This window comes from Amblyraja radiata, chromosome 26 (genome assembly GCF_010909765.2).
Source record: "Amblyraja radiata isolate CabotCenter1 chromosome 26, sAmbRad1.1.pri, whole genome shotgun sequence".
Lineage (NCBI taxonomy): Eukaryota > Metazoa > Chordata > Chondrichthyes > Rajiformes > Rajidae > Amblyraja > Amblyraja radiata.
Window position 1 is genome coordinate 27,791,579 of NC_045981.1, and position 16,535 is coordinate 27,808,113.

Genomic DNA, 16,535 nt, shown 5'->3' on the forward strand with positions numbered 1-16,535 from the left:
CAGGTTTTGTCCAGCTGCCAGCTCTTTTCCAGCTTTCTTTGCCCTACGATCAGTCAGATGAAGGGTCTTGATCTGAAACCTCACCTATCCATGTTCTCCAATGATGCCACCTGACCCACTGAGTTACTGGAGCCATTGTCTTACTGACAATGTGGTGTTCGCTGGGGCTTGCTGCTTTGCAGCTGCTGGTCACTATGCTCCAAATCTGTTCACATCTCACCATCAGGTCCTCATTGATTTAGTCGTAAAGCCATACAGCCCTTCAGCCCAGCTTGTCCATGTGGACCAATGTGCCCCAACTACACTAGTCTCACCTGCTGGTGTTTGGCCTATATCCTTCTAAATCTTTCCTATCCGTGTATCGGGGAGAAGCAAGGAAAAAGGAAGAGGAGGAGCCCAAGGGCTGAGGGAGAGCTGAGAAGGGGAGACAGCAAGGGCTACCGGAAATTGGAGAATTCAATGTTTATGCCTCTTTCCTTCGCTCCATGAATGTTGAGTTTCTCCAGCACTTTTGTCTACCTTAGTTGTTTGTCTTGTTGCTTGTTTGGTATGACTGTATGACAAATCAAATTATTTGCATGTTTTCACATACTTGGCTAATAAATGAATTACAATTACAATTACAATTACAAAAGGACATTCTCTGACATTCTCTTTGTACCCTTCCATAGTTCTAGTTTCCCTTTCCCCTGAATCTCAGTCTGAAGAAGGGTCTTGACCCGAAACATCACCCATTCCTTCTCTCCAGAGATGCTGCCTGTTCTGCTGTGTTACTCCAGCATTTTGCATCTATCTTCAATGTAAACCAGCATCTGCAAGTCCATCCTACACAGCTATAATGAAAGGTTGGACAAACTTAGTTTGTTTTCTCTGGAACACTGGAGGTTGGGGGGGAGACCAGAAAGAGGAAGTATATTAAGGAAGGAACAATAACAGCATTTAAAAGACATTTGGACAGGTACATGGATAGGAAAGGTTTAGAGAGAAAAGGGCCAAACACAGGCAAGTGAGACTGGTGTAGATGGGACATTTGGGTCAACATGGATGAGTTGGGCTGAAAGTGTAGGAAAGAACTTCAGATGCTGGTTTAAATCGAAGGTAGACACAAAATGCTGGAGTAACTCAGCCGGTCAGGCAGCATCTCTGGAGAGAAGGAATGGGCGACGTTTCGGGTCGAGACCCTTCTTCAGACTGATGTCAGGGGAGGGGGCGGGACAAAGATAGAATGTAGGCGGAGAATGTAAGACCAGTGGGAGAACTGGGAAGGGGGAGGGAATAGAGAGGGAAAGCAAGGGCTATCTGAAGTTAGAGATGTCAATGTTCATACCGCTAAGGTGTAAACTACCCAGGCGAAATATGAGGTGCTGTTTCTCCAATTTGCGCTGGGCCTCACTCTGACAATGGAGGAGGCCCAGGACAGAAAGGTCATATTGGGAATGGGAGGGGGAGTTGAAGTGCTTGGGCTGAAAGGTCTGTTTCCATGCTGTATGACTCTATGAATCTATTCCTAAGCATCTGACGTAGCTGATCTTCAGTTACTCACTCTCCTTCATTTTGACAATTGTTGCTGGTGCTTTGAAAATGTGTCTTCACACAGAGAGAACTGCTTCCCTCAGGGCACGCCTTCATGCAGAATAAAATTGGAAAATGGCATTTAACCAGATTATTTTTATTAATAATTTCTTTGCATAGAAACACCAAACAAATATATCACAATGAGGACACAAGAAATTACAGATGCTGGAATATTGAGCAAAACACAAACTGCAGGTCAGGCATCATCTGTGGTGGGACTGACAAAGCTTTGGCTAGGGACCTTTCTTCTGACTGCAACCCTTAGAAACCATCGTTTTTGTCCCTGCCTGCAGTAAATACACAGCAGGTTGGCATTTAATCCATTCTGAACAACTCCACTTCTGTCCTCTATGTGATCCAATTAATTCTAATAGTGTTCAGTGCTGCAAACTGAACTAATGAGTTATTATTGATAATGTCCAGCTGTGATAAAAGCACGCCTCTTATTGAAATGCTGTCAGTTTAAACACTAAGATACTGCCCATTGTGCCCTGTGATGTCTGCGATCATTCTACAAGGTGCTAGGTTTCTGGGATGTGAGGGAAGCCATAATGTGATGGTCTGGATTTTGGAAGTGTGTGAAGAGATTTCAGTATATGTCATTGAGCAGTAACAGTGAACATCAGAAACATTGGCAGGAGGAGATCATCTCTCACACCTGATCCACATTCAATAAGGTGATTAAAAAAAGACACTGTCAAAGTGCTGTAATAACTCAATGGGTCAGGCAGCATCTCTGGAAAACATGGATACGTGACGTTTCAGGTCGGAACCCTTCTTCAGACGTACAAACATTATACAGACAGCACCCAAAGTCAGGATTGAACCCTGGTCTCTGGTGCTCTCAGGCAGTAACTCTACTGCTGCTCCACAGTGACGCTCACACCTCTACAATGAGGAATCTTCCAGCTCTGTCCAAACATTGGTAAAACATCCAATGTAATTTAGTATAATATGGAGAACTCAATTAAAAAAAAATACAAGATCTGTAAAGGTGATTAAACAAATCATCTTAATTCGTGTAAAACCCGACATCTCACTGACTGCAGTTTGCTTCTCTGACAAAGTTGCACGATCTTTAATTTCTCCACAGTTTCTGTTCATCTTGTATTTTAAATAAGGTGAAGTTTTCTTTCTAGAGAATAATGGATGCAATGTAATAAATAATAGACTGTATTTACGTATTGCCTTTGCATTGATTCAGAAGATCCCAAGTAACTTGATAGCCAGTGAGTAATGTTTGAGGTACAGTCACTTCTACAGTATATGATGGCCAGTTTGTGGGGAGTAAACCCCCACCAACAGTAGTGTCATCATCACCAAAGAAGCTGATTGTTGTTAATGTTGAGCAAGGAATACAAATGGACCAGGACACCAGGGTTATTCTTCTTGGTCTCAACCAGTGTCATTCAAGATAGACACAAAATGCTGGAGTAACTCAGCGGGCCAGGCGGTATCTCTGGATAAATAGCTGCTGAGTTACTCCAGCATTTTGAGTATATCTTCGGTAAAAACCAGCAACTGCAGTTCCTTCCTACACACGGTGTCGTTCAAGATTCAAGGCGATTTACATGTCATCTGTACTGGCAACAGAACAATAAAATTCTTACTTGCTCAACTTAACAGGCCTGTAAGCACAGTAACACACAGATAAATATACAATAATCACTAAATTAATTATCAGTATTACTAGGTAGCCTTAATAATGCAGAACCATAGTCCATAGTGCAACCAAAGACCCAGTCCTTAGAAGGTCATAGTTGCTGAGGTCTAGTTTTGTGCAGTGTTCAAGAGCATGATGTTTGCTGGAAAGAATCTGTTCTTGAACCTGGAGGTCATGGTTTTCAGGCTCCTGTACCTTCTTCCTGGTGCAGGCAGTGAGATGGGAGCATGGCTTTCACATCCAACCGAGAGAGGAGATATCAGAAAAGTTCATCTGAAGGCTGGCACATCCGATCGTGCTGCACTCTTAAGGTACTGCGGGTTTCGGAGTCAGCACTTCAACCCAGAACCTGCCGGCACGTGTGCTTCTAACAGAGCAACTGCTGACTGAAGGCAGTAAGCCAGATCTTCCTCGTAACAACTTACCTTGTTCGCTGAAAGTGAACACAATATTTGATCACATTTGAGATTAATTGAGTTCCAGCAGCACTGCAGAACAGTGTTGTGAACTGAATCTGGAAACAATCTATCACCACGGTGCCTGGCTCTCTCCCTGGGCCATTCCCAGCTATTTAAACAATGCAGTAAATCACAGATCTGTTACAGTGAGGTCTCAGTTTTAAAGGATGGCTGTACAAGAAGCCTTGAACAATATCAATTTATTCATTATGAGATTGTTCACATGTTATTGGCTGGGATTGCCAGCTGGCTCATGGTGTGAGTCAGATAGAGGACACTGAAGTCTAAAACTGGGCAGCGGGCCACAGTTTAATCAGACCATCAGGAGGGAATGCTCACTGCATGCTGGCAGCAATGCATCAGCAATATAATGCAGATTACAGGCAGTAGGAATTCTAAAGAGAGCATTGGTGCAAACAGCAAACGTCTACATGATCTCTAACCATTTGACTTTGTCCATTATCGTAGATACCTGATCCCATCACTGGATCGCTCCCATACTGGCTTCTACCGGTGCATCGTGAGGAATCGTGTTGGTGCCCTGATGCAGAGGAAGACGGAAGTGCAGGTGGCATGTAAGTTGGCACAGCAAGATGGAGGAATTAATGCACAGGGAGGCACCACCGTGCTATCCCTGGTGGATGATGTGATGTCAACCAGTGAAATGTCCCAATCGCATATAGAGTCATAGAGCACGGAAACAGGCCCTTCAGCCCAACTCATCCATGCTGACCAAGATGCCCATTTAAGCTAGTCCCACTTGCATTATGCTTGACCCATATCCCTTATGAGCCTAATATATAGAAAAGTGTCCTGCAAGATCACCCCGGTGGTTACTGTCAGTGGATGAGTAGTGGAACTGAGAAAGAGTGATGGTCGGTGATTGTAAAAAGCCAAGGAAAACACTAAATTATTGAAGGAAACTTTGCAAACAGCCATTCTGCTGATGTTAGCAGAGATCTAATCTAAAAAATAATTAAGCAGAAAATATAAAAAGTAATGATTCTTTGGGGAGTTGTTTTATATTCTCAGCTAAGGCTCCAACATATCAAGGGTATGTCTACTGCTCAAGTAGTTATATTTAGAACAGTCCTGTCCTAAATCTATCTCTCTACACAGATGGCTTCCTTTCCTACTCTGGAAAGGCCTTGGGGGAATTCCTGACCCTCAAATCTCCCATTCCACAGTAATCTAAAATTAAAATTGGGTTAAATAACACGCAAGGGTCACGTGGGAAGCAGAGTTAATATATATGCAAAGCATTTCCAATTTTCCAGAGTGCTTGTGGAACTCGGTAGAGTCATGTGATGTCTAGTTCTCATTGTGAAATCCTGCTACTGGCTAAAGCAGGATTCAGTAAAGCAGAGGAAATGTCAGCACAATCTGTAAACTGTGCATGTACTAAATATTCTCAATCTCTGTTTGAAACATGTCGCTGCCATCTAACCTGAGTTACTTGCAGGGTTATTTTGTTGTACAAGCACATTTGGTTACAACTTTATGCAGGTATTGCAATCCACCTGTGCCCAGTCTGTAGTCACCTGAACTTGGGAAAGAAACTCAAAGGAAAAACAACAGTAATCCTTCACATGCCACCCAGGATGTTGTTGTACTGACATTGTCAGGGTAGGCCAAAGGCCTGTGGACTGGGACATTCCTTCCTTCACATCAATGTTAGCTCAGGCAGTCTAGAGGAATCAGCAACTCACAAGGGTTTGACACAAAGTGCTGGAATAACTCAGCGGGTCAGGCAACATCTATGGAGAAAAGAAATAGGTGACATTTCGGGTCTTCAGTCTGAAGAAGGGTTTCGACCCAAAACGCCACCAATTCCTTTTCTCCAGAGATGCTGCCTGACCCGCTGAGCTACTCCAGCATTTTGTATCTATCTTTGGTGTAAAGCAGCATCTGCAGTTCCTTCCTACACAATGGTTTGAAATAGTTTTCATTATGCTGCCTACGTATGTCACCATCCTTATTCAAATCATTATTTTTGGAGGTACATTTTTGCAAAGAAACCTCTCCAAACCATTCCATCCCCTCTAACTTTTGCGTTTCATGTCAGTGTTTCTCCGCACTGTTCCCACACCAACCACCTGCTTGCCTTCGACTCCCCTTCCACCTCATGGTGGATTTGCCGACTTTTTTTCCCATAGCTTCAGTATTCAGTTGGTTGAAAAATAAACAAAGTGTCTGGTAAAGTGAGCTTGATTTCCAGGAAAAACACCAATGCAAATGCACAAAAAGTAATAGGTAGATGAAAGAGTTCCTTGCCTTTTATAGTGGTTTCATTTCCCCAGGGCCTTACAGCTGCTAATGGTTCTCACACAAGGAGTGCAGTAGCCTAGTTGTGCACAGCAGGATCTCACAGTCTTCTGATTTAGAGGCGAGGATAGTACCTAAGGACAGCGCTGGCGTGTGCTGAGCATACGTAATGTACGCTATTCAAGTGGACAGGTTTATTTAACTTCAAGCCAATTAACTATCCCAGGTACACAAAAATGCTGGAGAAACTCAGCGGGTGCAGCAGCATCTATGGAGCGAAGGAAATCCTCCATAGATTATCCTCTAACTATCCCAGGAACTGTTCTACTGAAGGATTCCCACTCTTCTGGCTGCGTTTAGTGCTAATAGTTTGATCATGCAAGATGTACACTGTACACATTTGTGAAGCCACATGCTACTTCACACGTAGCTTGATATTATGTTTTATTTGACGATTCTCCCATGAGGCATTTCTCCATATTAAAAGTGCTCTATAACATATTGCTGTTTTCAGATTAGTTTCCACATTATCATTTCTATAACATTTTTGCATAATTTTGTATTTTCATGCAATTGAATAGCAGAATGATTTAATAGGAACCTGAGGGGTAATATTTTTACACAAATGGTGGTGGGTTTATGGATCGAGCTACCAGAGGAGGTAGTTGAGGCACGTACTAATGCAATGATGAAGAAACATTTAGACATGGGTAGGATAGATTTAGAGAGATATGGGACAAATGCAGGCAGGTGGGACTGGTGTAGGTGGAACATAGGCACAAAATGCTGGAATAACTCAGCAGGACAGGCAGCATCTCTGGAGTGAAGGAATCGGTGACATTTCAGATCGAGACCCTTCTTCAGACAATTCCTGCCCTCCAGAAATCCTGCCTGTCCCGCTGAGTTACTCCAACATTTTGTATCTGCCTTCGATTTAAACCAGCATCTGCAGTTCTTTCCAACACAGTGTTGATGGAACGTGTTGTGCAAGTTGGGCTGAATGGCCAGTTTCCATGCTGTATCACTCTGTGGCATTTGTATACTCTAGTGACCATAGTAGCAAGCCTACACAAAAGACGATGCATGATATTAAGTATAGCTTACAGCCCTAAAATCGAAACACTGATGTATTTAAAAGTCCTCTTTATTCTCAATCAACCTGTCTTCATGGTTCAAAGGTTCAAAGGTTATTTATTGGTCACATACACCTAGGTGTAGTGAAATGCTTCTTGCCAGTGCAGCACATAGAGAAAGAATACAGACATAACATTAATAAGAGATTTAAACATAAAGAACATCCCCCCACAATGGCTCCCACCATGAGGGAAGGCACAAAGTCCAGTCCCCAACCCCAGTTCACCCATAGTCGAGCCAATTGAGGCCTCCACAGTTGCCTCTACGGAGGCCCGATGTTCCTGGCCGTTCTCGCCGGGTGATGGTGCTCCGGCGTCGGGAGAATCCTCACAGCGGCTTGGGACACCTGGAACAGCCGCTTCCGTACTGGAGGCCGCGGCTTCCAAAGCCAACAAGGCCGCGCCGGTTGGAGCTCCACAACTGCCGATCTCGTCGCGAGATCCCAGGCTCCCGGTGTACAGTTCGGCGCCTCCGCCCGCAGCTGGCCGCTCCTCAGACCCGCAGCTCCGCGATGTTGTTCCCGGCGGTCTTCAGCTCACCGGAGCTCCAGCGCGGCGACCCAGGCAAGGCATCGCCCGCTCCACGATAGCGCTCCAGCGCTGTGCCGCTGCCAAAGCCATGGTTCTGGGCGGTCCCCGACAGGAAACGCCGCTCCAGGCCCGCTGGTAGGCCGCGAGGACGGGTCAAAGTTGCAGCCCGGAGAAAAGCTGCCTCTCCGACCAGGTAGGGACCCTGAAAGGTAGTTTCCCCCTTCCCCCCCCCCCCCCCCCCCCCCCCCCCCCCCCCACCCCCCACATAAAAAAGTCTAGAACTCCAGAAACAAAAACACTTTAACTAACTAAAAATTAAAAAAAAGATGAAAAGACAGACAGCTGCTGGCTGGGCAGCCGCGCACAGGTCAGCGCCCCCTGGCATAAGCCATGTAACTATGGTGCAGAGACAACTGTGTGTTTAGCAGTGAAGGGGAAGCAGCAAACTTGTGAATAGAGAGAGGCAATCATCACACGATATCCATTACACAGCCTTTTCCCACACTCCCTTTGTCGGCAGGTTTTATTCATGCCCCACGTCAATGGACAACACAGGAGCTTGATCTGAGATGGTTCTGTGCATTTGTATGCTATGAGAGAACATAGAAAACCAAGGAATTGGATCAATCATAATGTTTGAGACCAAGCTCTCGTGCACTAAAGCCTTTTCCAACACAGTGGCAACACTGTGATGTTCCCACTTTGGCTCTATGGCTGGCAACTGCATCCTGTTGCGAGCCATGTCGATGTTGTAGATGATACAGGAGGAGCTGTTCATGGTGGACTAACAGAGCAGTCTGGAGTCGTCGACTGTGGGAGATCGGCGCATGGACCACTGACTGCGAGATTGGTCAGGAGTCACTGACTGTTGAACATCATTGCATGGACTGCTGAGCACTGCCTTCCTTATGGTGGGGAAATGCCTAAGTCCTCAACCTGCACACCATGCAACCTGGAAATGTGGAAACAAGGAACTGCAGATGATGGTTAATACACTGAAGAACACAGAGTGCTGGAGTAACTCAGCGGCTCAGGCAGCATCTGTGAAGAACATGGATAGGTGACGTTTGGCTCAAGACCCTTCTTCTAACCTAAAAAGGACACAAAGGGTTGGAGTTACTCAGCAGGTCCTGACCCAAAATGTCACCTATCCTTGTTCTCCAGAGATGCTGCCTGACCCACTGAGTTACTCCAGCACTTTGTGTCCTTTAGTGTATTAACCAGCATCTGCAGTTCCTTTTTTCCACATCCTGAACCTGCACACCACACGATCTCTTGGAGGACCGGAAAGATGACAGTGCAAGGTACCACGGGCACTCGGACTGCTCCAGCTCTGCTTCAGTCTTCAAACTCTGCGCTGACACAGCCAACACATCAACTCCTCACTGTAACCTGGTGTTCATTACAACAATGACCTGCTCACACAATGAACACAGTGCTCTCACCACAAGGCTGCTCCCTGTCGGGCACCCCCCAGCTCCCGAAGACCACCAGATCTTGTCATACAATCATACAGCACGGAAACAGGCCCTTTGGCCCGATTTGCCCATGCCAACCACAATGACCCATCTGTGCTAGTCCCATCTGTGGCAAAAACACAGCTTGAGGCCATTGCTAATAGATCACTGCAAAATAAGCTTAAATTCGCAGGCTTGCACTCTAATGCTCAAGGTACCAAGAGACAGTACAGATATTTACAGGCTGCATGTTGGAGAGGGGAGAAGGAAAATCAGGGATGTTACACTGCAGCTTAATTACCCACATAATGAGGAGCTAATCAGGCAACAGCATTAATGAATAACGATAATGTGAAAATCATGGAAGATTTTGTACATTGTTTTAATGAGTATAATTAACCACAGTCTATTTGACTACAGCAGAATTGTGCATATTTACTTCAAGCTTCAGAAGACGTACAGAAATCACATTGTTTGTTTGTACTACACAATGGATTGTTCTTCAAAAAGGTCCACAAATTCATTCCACACTCAGGACTCCAGAGATGCTGCCTGACCTGCTGAGTTACTCCAGCTCTTTGAGTCTTTTTTTGTAAACTAGCACCTGCAGTTCCTTGTGTCCATAAAATTCCCACAATGTCTGTGAGATGGCATTAAAAGATAGACAAATGGATATGGAGGGATATGGATTATGTGCAGGCAGATATGTGGTCTTGGCATCATGTTTAGCACAGATATTGTAGGCCGACGGGCCTGTTCTTGTGCTGTATGGTCCTTTATTCCATGAATTAGAAACAGCAAAAAAGTGTTTAAAAAAACCCTGCATTTGTTCTACATGTACACACGTTATATCATCTTAGAAATAATATTGGTGTTGGTTAATTGTTGTCAAGTGCACTGAGATACAGTGAAAAGCTTTTGTACTGCATGCTTTTGTACAGTCAAATCACACTGGACATAAGTATATTCAAGCCACACACAAGTACAACAGGTCTTCTTCTTATCGAGTCCACACCCAAGATTAGAAGTTGCTCAGCAGAGCTGAACACACTTCCCGGGCATCTGAATACAATGGTGTTCTGTCTTGTCGCTTCTTGTGCTTGGTGGTGGAAACAGGGCTGCGACATGAATGCTCTTTCCTTGACCCCAGTACAACAGGTAGTGTGCAGATTATACAGTTACAGAGAAAATAATCCAATGTCGACAATGAGGTAGGTTGGACGATCAGGACTACACCCTGGCTTATGGAGCAGTAAAAACGAGTACTTTACTGCTCAGAAGGAAACAAATTTAAAAAAAAATTTAAATTCCTAACAGAGCAGAGTTGTGTAGTGGAGGCTGGAACAATCCCTTGGTCTGAATGCCCACAATATTATCATACCCCCGCTGGTCAGGCTGACAACAAATTACATGTAAAACAACTGACGTCAACCAACAAAGGTCCAAAATCACCAACTACTTCTTGCAAGGCAGTGCAAAGAATAATCAACAATACATTCACAGTACAGACTAAGCTCATCAGTATCCTTGTTCCCCACAAGCTTCCTTCCCGCTTGCTACGTCGCATCAGCAATTTAGTCGTTTATTAGTGACTATTTCATACTCTTTAAGTACATTAAATTATTTTGTGATTACCTTTAATCATCTCACAGCAGCCTCCTATAAACAGCAGACACAGATTGCTTTGATTGTGCTCCTCTGTAGTGCCTCTCGATTCAAACACTGAAGTGGAAAGGACAATTGGAAATCCACTCTGAGCTGTGAATGATGTTCGTGAATAAACCCTCCGTGTAAAGAGGCATTCAGTTTTATGGTCATAGAATCATACAGCACTGAAATGGGTCCTTATCCCATGCCAACCAGCATGTGTCAGCCAATACTAATTCCACTTGTTTGTACTTGGTTTAGTTCAATTTTAGTTTAGTTTAGAGATTCAGCTTGGAAACAGGCAAACATACTAGAGACAATTCAGATTTTTTTTAACCAAAGCCAATTAACCTACAAACCCGTACGTGTGGGCGGAAACTGGAGCACCCGGAGAAAACCCATGTGGTCGCAAGGAGAACATAAACTCCGTACAGATAGCACCCGTAGTCAGGCACGGAAATCACTCTCAAAACATGGGGGGACACAATTTCTTGGCAGCTGCGCCCGCATGCGCACAAACGTGAGGCTTCGGCCATGGGCCCTGTGTACGGTAACATCGGGAGCTGACCTGGTTGGTGACCGACTCCGAACTCCGGCAACAGCAGCTTCGTCCACCCCGAATCGTGGGACTTCATTCGGCCCGTTCCCAGGGGCTTCAACATCGGGAGCCTCGATCGCCTCGATGCAGCAATCTCTCGTCCAATCGGCGCTCTCGATCTGAAAGTGGAGATTTTAAATAGCTTTTTTTTTACTGAGTTTTAAAATACGGATTACAAAACATGTGGGGGGAGGGGGGGGGGGTCGTCCTCTGCCTCTCAAAACATGAGGGGAACGTGTGTCCCCTGTCCCCCCTGGGATTTCCGCCCCTGCCCATAGTCAGGATTAAATCCGGGTCTCTGGCGCTGTAAGGCAGCAACTCTATCACTGCGCCACTGTGCCATACTTCTAGTTGGTACCCTTCTATACCTTGGAATGAATATAGAACAGAGGGGCAGAATTAACCTACATTTGTAAAATGGGGAATTAATTAAAGATAGTCTGGGGAAGGTGATGTCTGACCAATTTGATAAAATTTGTGTTGAGACGTTCTACGGACCAGTCTCCCATGTCCATAAACCCACGAAGACTAGAGACGATAAGAGACTGTAGATGCTGGAATCTAGAACAAAGAAACAGAATGCTGGAAGAACTCAGCCAACCAAACGGCATCTGTGGAGACAAAGAGTTCAAGTCAGTTTTTATTTACCCCCTTCAATTTACCCCCTTCTGCCTCCACAGTTTCTGCTTGTTCTGCTGACTTCTTCCAGTGTTCAGTTTTTATTCCCTGAAGACCATGTCAACTGCAGGTCACTTCAACACAAATTTGACCAAATTAGTTAGACATCATCTTTCCATGACTGTCTTTGATTAATCCCTGCTTTTTGAAATCTAGGTTGACCCTGCCCCTCAGTTGTTTGTCCAATGTATCACCTGCTCCTGACGTTGGACTCACTAGCCGGCAATGTCCTGAACTTACCTGCTGCCCTTCTTAAATAAGGTCAGCCCGTCTGAACCTGACTTTCTGCAAATGCTGTTTCGTAGATATGGCCGACTTCGAGAGTGGAGAAAAGCATTTACATGTCTCGCAAGGAAATGCTGCAATCATCAAGGCTCCAAAAATCGCCAGCTTCCCACAGCCCCAGGTCACATGGTTCCGTGATGGACGCAAGATCTCGCCCAGTAGTCGAATGTAAGTTTCAGTAAGATGTCTCTGTCCTGCATTTTTTAATTAACCACCTTGAAGCTATACTAAATAATGCCATTATTGTTTCAGGAGGGAAATGTTCTTGGGTAATTTTCAGATTTTTTTTTCTTTATATTTGTCTTGTCAAGAATATTTAGCTGTCATATGTGCAGGTTACAGAGCAACACAATTCTTACCTGCTGCAGCTTACAGGCCCATTCATGCAAGATCACACAGATAAGTATGCAATAATCAATAATAATATAAATTAATAATCAGTAACACTAGGTAACCAGATGATAACAGTGCAAAGCCTAAGATCATAGTGCAAATAGAACACAATCCATAGAAGATCATAGTTGCTGAAGTTAGTGTTGTACAGTGTTCAAGAGCCTGATGGTTGCTGGGAAGAAGCTGTTAATGAACCTGGTGATCACGATTCTCAAGCTCCTGTACATTCTTCCCGATGGTAGCAGCGAGATGAGAGCGTGGCCAGGGTAATGTGGGTCTTTGATTATATTGGCTGCCTATGTTGTTAATATTGACCAAATTAAAGACACTATAAAATGGAGGATCCCTGCATTTGTCCGAATTGCTTAACGTTTGTCAGTGGAAATTTACAGGCTGTGGATGGCGCCGACCAGTCTGAGCATCAGATTGATATATAAGGGTGAAAGATCCAGGTGTTCTCCTCATTACCCCTTAATTGATAAAATGTATAAACATTCTGCAAACAAACCTAAATGCATTCATGTGATTGGATTACTGCAAACGAATTGTAAATAGTGTAAATAATGTTGCGAGACAGTTACCCTGCTGCTTGTTGATTGGCCAAAGTGTTAAGCCCTGGCTGGTTTGTTTGAGTTCCAGGGTAAATGTTGCATTATTCAGTTAAGTTAGCTTCCTTCCAGAAGCTTCTCCTAGAAACAATGTATAGGAGACTCTGTAATTGGTTTGGGGAACTGTCAATAATGTACTGATGTAATTAATATGTTTGATTGGATTTTAAAGAGACCACCCCTATGTAGTTTGGCCCCTCAAGGTTCGTGGACCTATAAAAGGTGGCTCCATCTTAGATCGAGGTCAATCTTCTGGAAGTGCGCTTGGGACTGCATGACCTTTTGGAGTGTGTCTGCTTGCACGAGGCTGGAGGGCTTGGCCAGGCAGAGACAAGGATCGAACCCATGGTGGTTTAGGTATCATATAGGGGAATTTGCTGTTCAATCTTGGAATAAAGATTAGTTGTTCCAGTGCTTGACTCAGTGGTTTTTGACTGAATTAGACTGGGGGATAAGCTTGAGAAGAGCATATTTACAATGTGACGAAGTGCCTGATATAGATCCCTTCAATAATGAGCAGGTCAATGATGAACAGGGTAATGTCTAACACTCTGCAGTCTTCTTTGTTCCTGGACCTTCAGGTAACCAGTCAGTATGGTCTCCACTGCATATCTTGTTGCAATTTGATAATCTTCCGGGACATACAGAATCTCCTCATCCTTCTGAGGAAGTAGAGGCATTGACTGATGAAAAATGTGTTTGAACTGCTTGGGGTATTCTTAAGTTATGTAGTTAAGCTAGCCAGTATGTCCATGTATTAAACCAGAAGATGACACATTTTTAGCCAGAGGGTAATGAATCTGTGGAATTCCTTGCCACAGACGGCTGTGGAGGCCAAGTCATTCGGTATTTTTAAGGCGGAGATTTACAGATTATTGATGAGTAAGGGTGTCAAGGGTTAAGGGGTGAAGGCAGGAGAATGAGGTTGAGAGGGAAAGATAGATAAGCCACGACTGATTGGTGGATGAGACTTGATGGACAGAATGGCCTATTTCTGCTACTGAAACTTCTGAACATTAACCAAACTCTGCCTCAACTTCAATTGTTGATGTTAATTTAACTTCCTCAACCTTTCGCTAATGAATCATGAAAGCTTGTTTGTGATCACGAGTAATTGTTTCGTTTTCAAAGCCAGTACAAATTGTGAAACTCTTTTTCATTAATTACTCTCTTAATTACTTAAAAAACAGCTGCTTCTCCCATATTCTAAAGACATCGAGAGAGAAGAAAATGCAGTCATATAACTAAACATGAAAATTATATTGGCTCAGGCAGTGGAGCTTCAAAGCATTTGTGATGATTCAGTTTAGAAGACAATTGTGTCACAGTATTATGTTTCTTGAATTGTGCAGTGGGTGGAATGATATGTGTGGAGTCCTTGCAGTTGCATGGTGCGATGAGAGTTGTCATGCCTGTCTTCATCACTTCCTCACAACTGGTGTCTTGTAAAAGACCCGCATCTCCCTGTAGCTCCTTTATTACCCGAGTTAAAAACTTACTAGAACATTATTTGCAAAGATCCAAATTGCAACATGATAACTTCCCAAGGCTGCCCTGCCTCATTTATTACGATGGGTGTTGAATATTTGACCTGATGTGTTCTACCTCACTTGTGTTTGAATGAAGCTGATTTTTGATGATGTCTACTCAGATGATTGCTGTTGTTTCTGTCAATAGCTTAGTTTAATGAGTTATTTTCTGTTTGGTTATTTTTATGTCTCTTACGCTTCAGAATTGTAAGAAATTGCAGATTTTAATTGGGGAATCATGTATTTTTACACTGCTCGTTTTTGAATATGTATAAATTTATCACCTTAAAATAGTTGTACACTTAAATCTTAAACTGTGTGTTTGCATGACAGGTATAAACTTGTGTACAATATCGTGCAATGCATTTGCCTAATTATCCATAATCATTGATCATATTTGAAATGAGTAATGCTCAGTTTCCACAGTAATTATATAAATCTTCCTGTAATCACCACTGCTTCTACTGGCTCTGCTTAATAACCACTTCAGAAAATGTATCTGTATATCATGCAGAGAAGCAGGTTTACATCCTCGGGTATATTCCACCTGCTGGATGGGATAGTGGATGGAGATAAATCCACATATAGACAACCAGCGTGCTTCTCCCAGACCAAGGTGTGCAGGGACTGAATAAAACATCACACATGGAATTCCTTGGTGTAGTTCCAGACTCCCTTGGGTCCAGCGATGGCAGTCTCATAAGGTCATAAGTGATAGGAGCAGAATTAGGCCTTTCGACCCATCAAGTCTGTTCCGCCATTGAATCATGGCTGATCTATCTCTCCTAACCAGATTCTCCTGCCTTCTCCCCATAACTTCTGACACCCTCTGGTGCTTTCTGTGTGGAGTTTACACATTCACCAAGTGACCACATGAATCTCTAGCAGGGTGGAGTGCTCCCAGGTTTAGCTTGATGCATTTGTGATAGTAGTGTATAGGCAGGCGCACACTTCCATTACATTGAACCCTAACAATGGGGAATAAATGGACAACCAGTGGGAGGGAGAAAATGTGTAACTGATTTACAACCCAATCCTGGAGTATGTGCTGGCCGTCCATTAAGGGCTACTGGAAGTATGTATACAGTGCATTCAGAAAGTATTCAGACCCCTTCACGTTTTCCACATTTTGTTACGTTACAGCCTTATTCTAAAATGGATTAAATTCTTTTTTTTTACCATCAATCTACACACAATACCCCATAAATAAAAAAGCGAAAACAGGTGTTTAGAAATGTTTGCAAAGTGATTAAAAATAAATAACTGAAATATCACATTTACATAAGTATTCAGACCCTTTACTCAGTACTTTGTTGAGGCACTTTTGGCAGCGATTACAGCCTCAAGTCTTCTTGGGTATGACGCTACAAGCTTGGCACACCTGTACTTGGGTAATTTCTCCCATTCTTCTCTGCAGATCCTCTCAAGCTCTGTCAGGTTGGATGGGGAGTGTCGATGCACATCTATTTTCAGGTCCCTCCAGAGATGTTTGATTGGATTTAAGTCCGGGCTCTGGCTGGGCCACTCAAGGACATTCGCAGACTTGTCATGAAGTCACTCCTGCGTTGTCTTGGCTGTGTGCTTTGGGCTAATGTCCTGTTGGAAGGTGAACCTCCAGGCCAGTCTGAGGTCCAGAACACTCTGGAACAGGTTTTCATCAAGGATCTCTCTGTACTTTGCTCCGTTCATCTTTCACTCGATCCTGACTAGTCTCC

At 43.9% G+C, this 16,535-nt stretch overlaps 1 protein-coding gene across 3 annotated transcripts in view; it reads left to right on the forward strand.

Moving 5' to 3' along the window:
* The window catches only part of sdk2 (sidekick cell adhesion molecule 2), a 659,639-nt gene that overhangs the window by 370,825 nt on the left and 272,279 nt on the right, over positions 1 to 16,535 (forward strand). For all 3 annotated transcript variants that reach the window (XM_033044544.1, XM_033044545.1, XM_033044546.1), the window contains exons 3-4: positions 4,165 to 4,271; positions 12,311 to 12,458. In XM_033044544.1, coding sequence (XP_032900435.1) covers positions 4,165 to 4,271; positions 12,311 to 12,458 — 255 coding nt within the window. The remainder of the gene's footprint in view (positions 1 to 4,164; positions 4,272 to 12,310; positions 12,459 to 16,535) is intronic.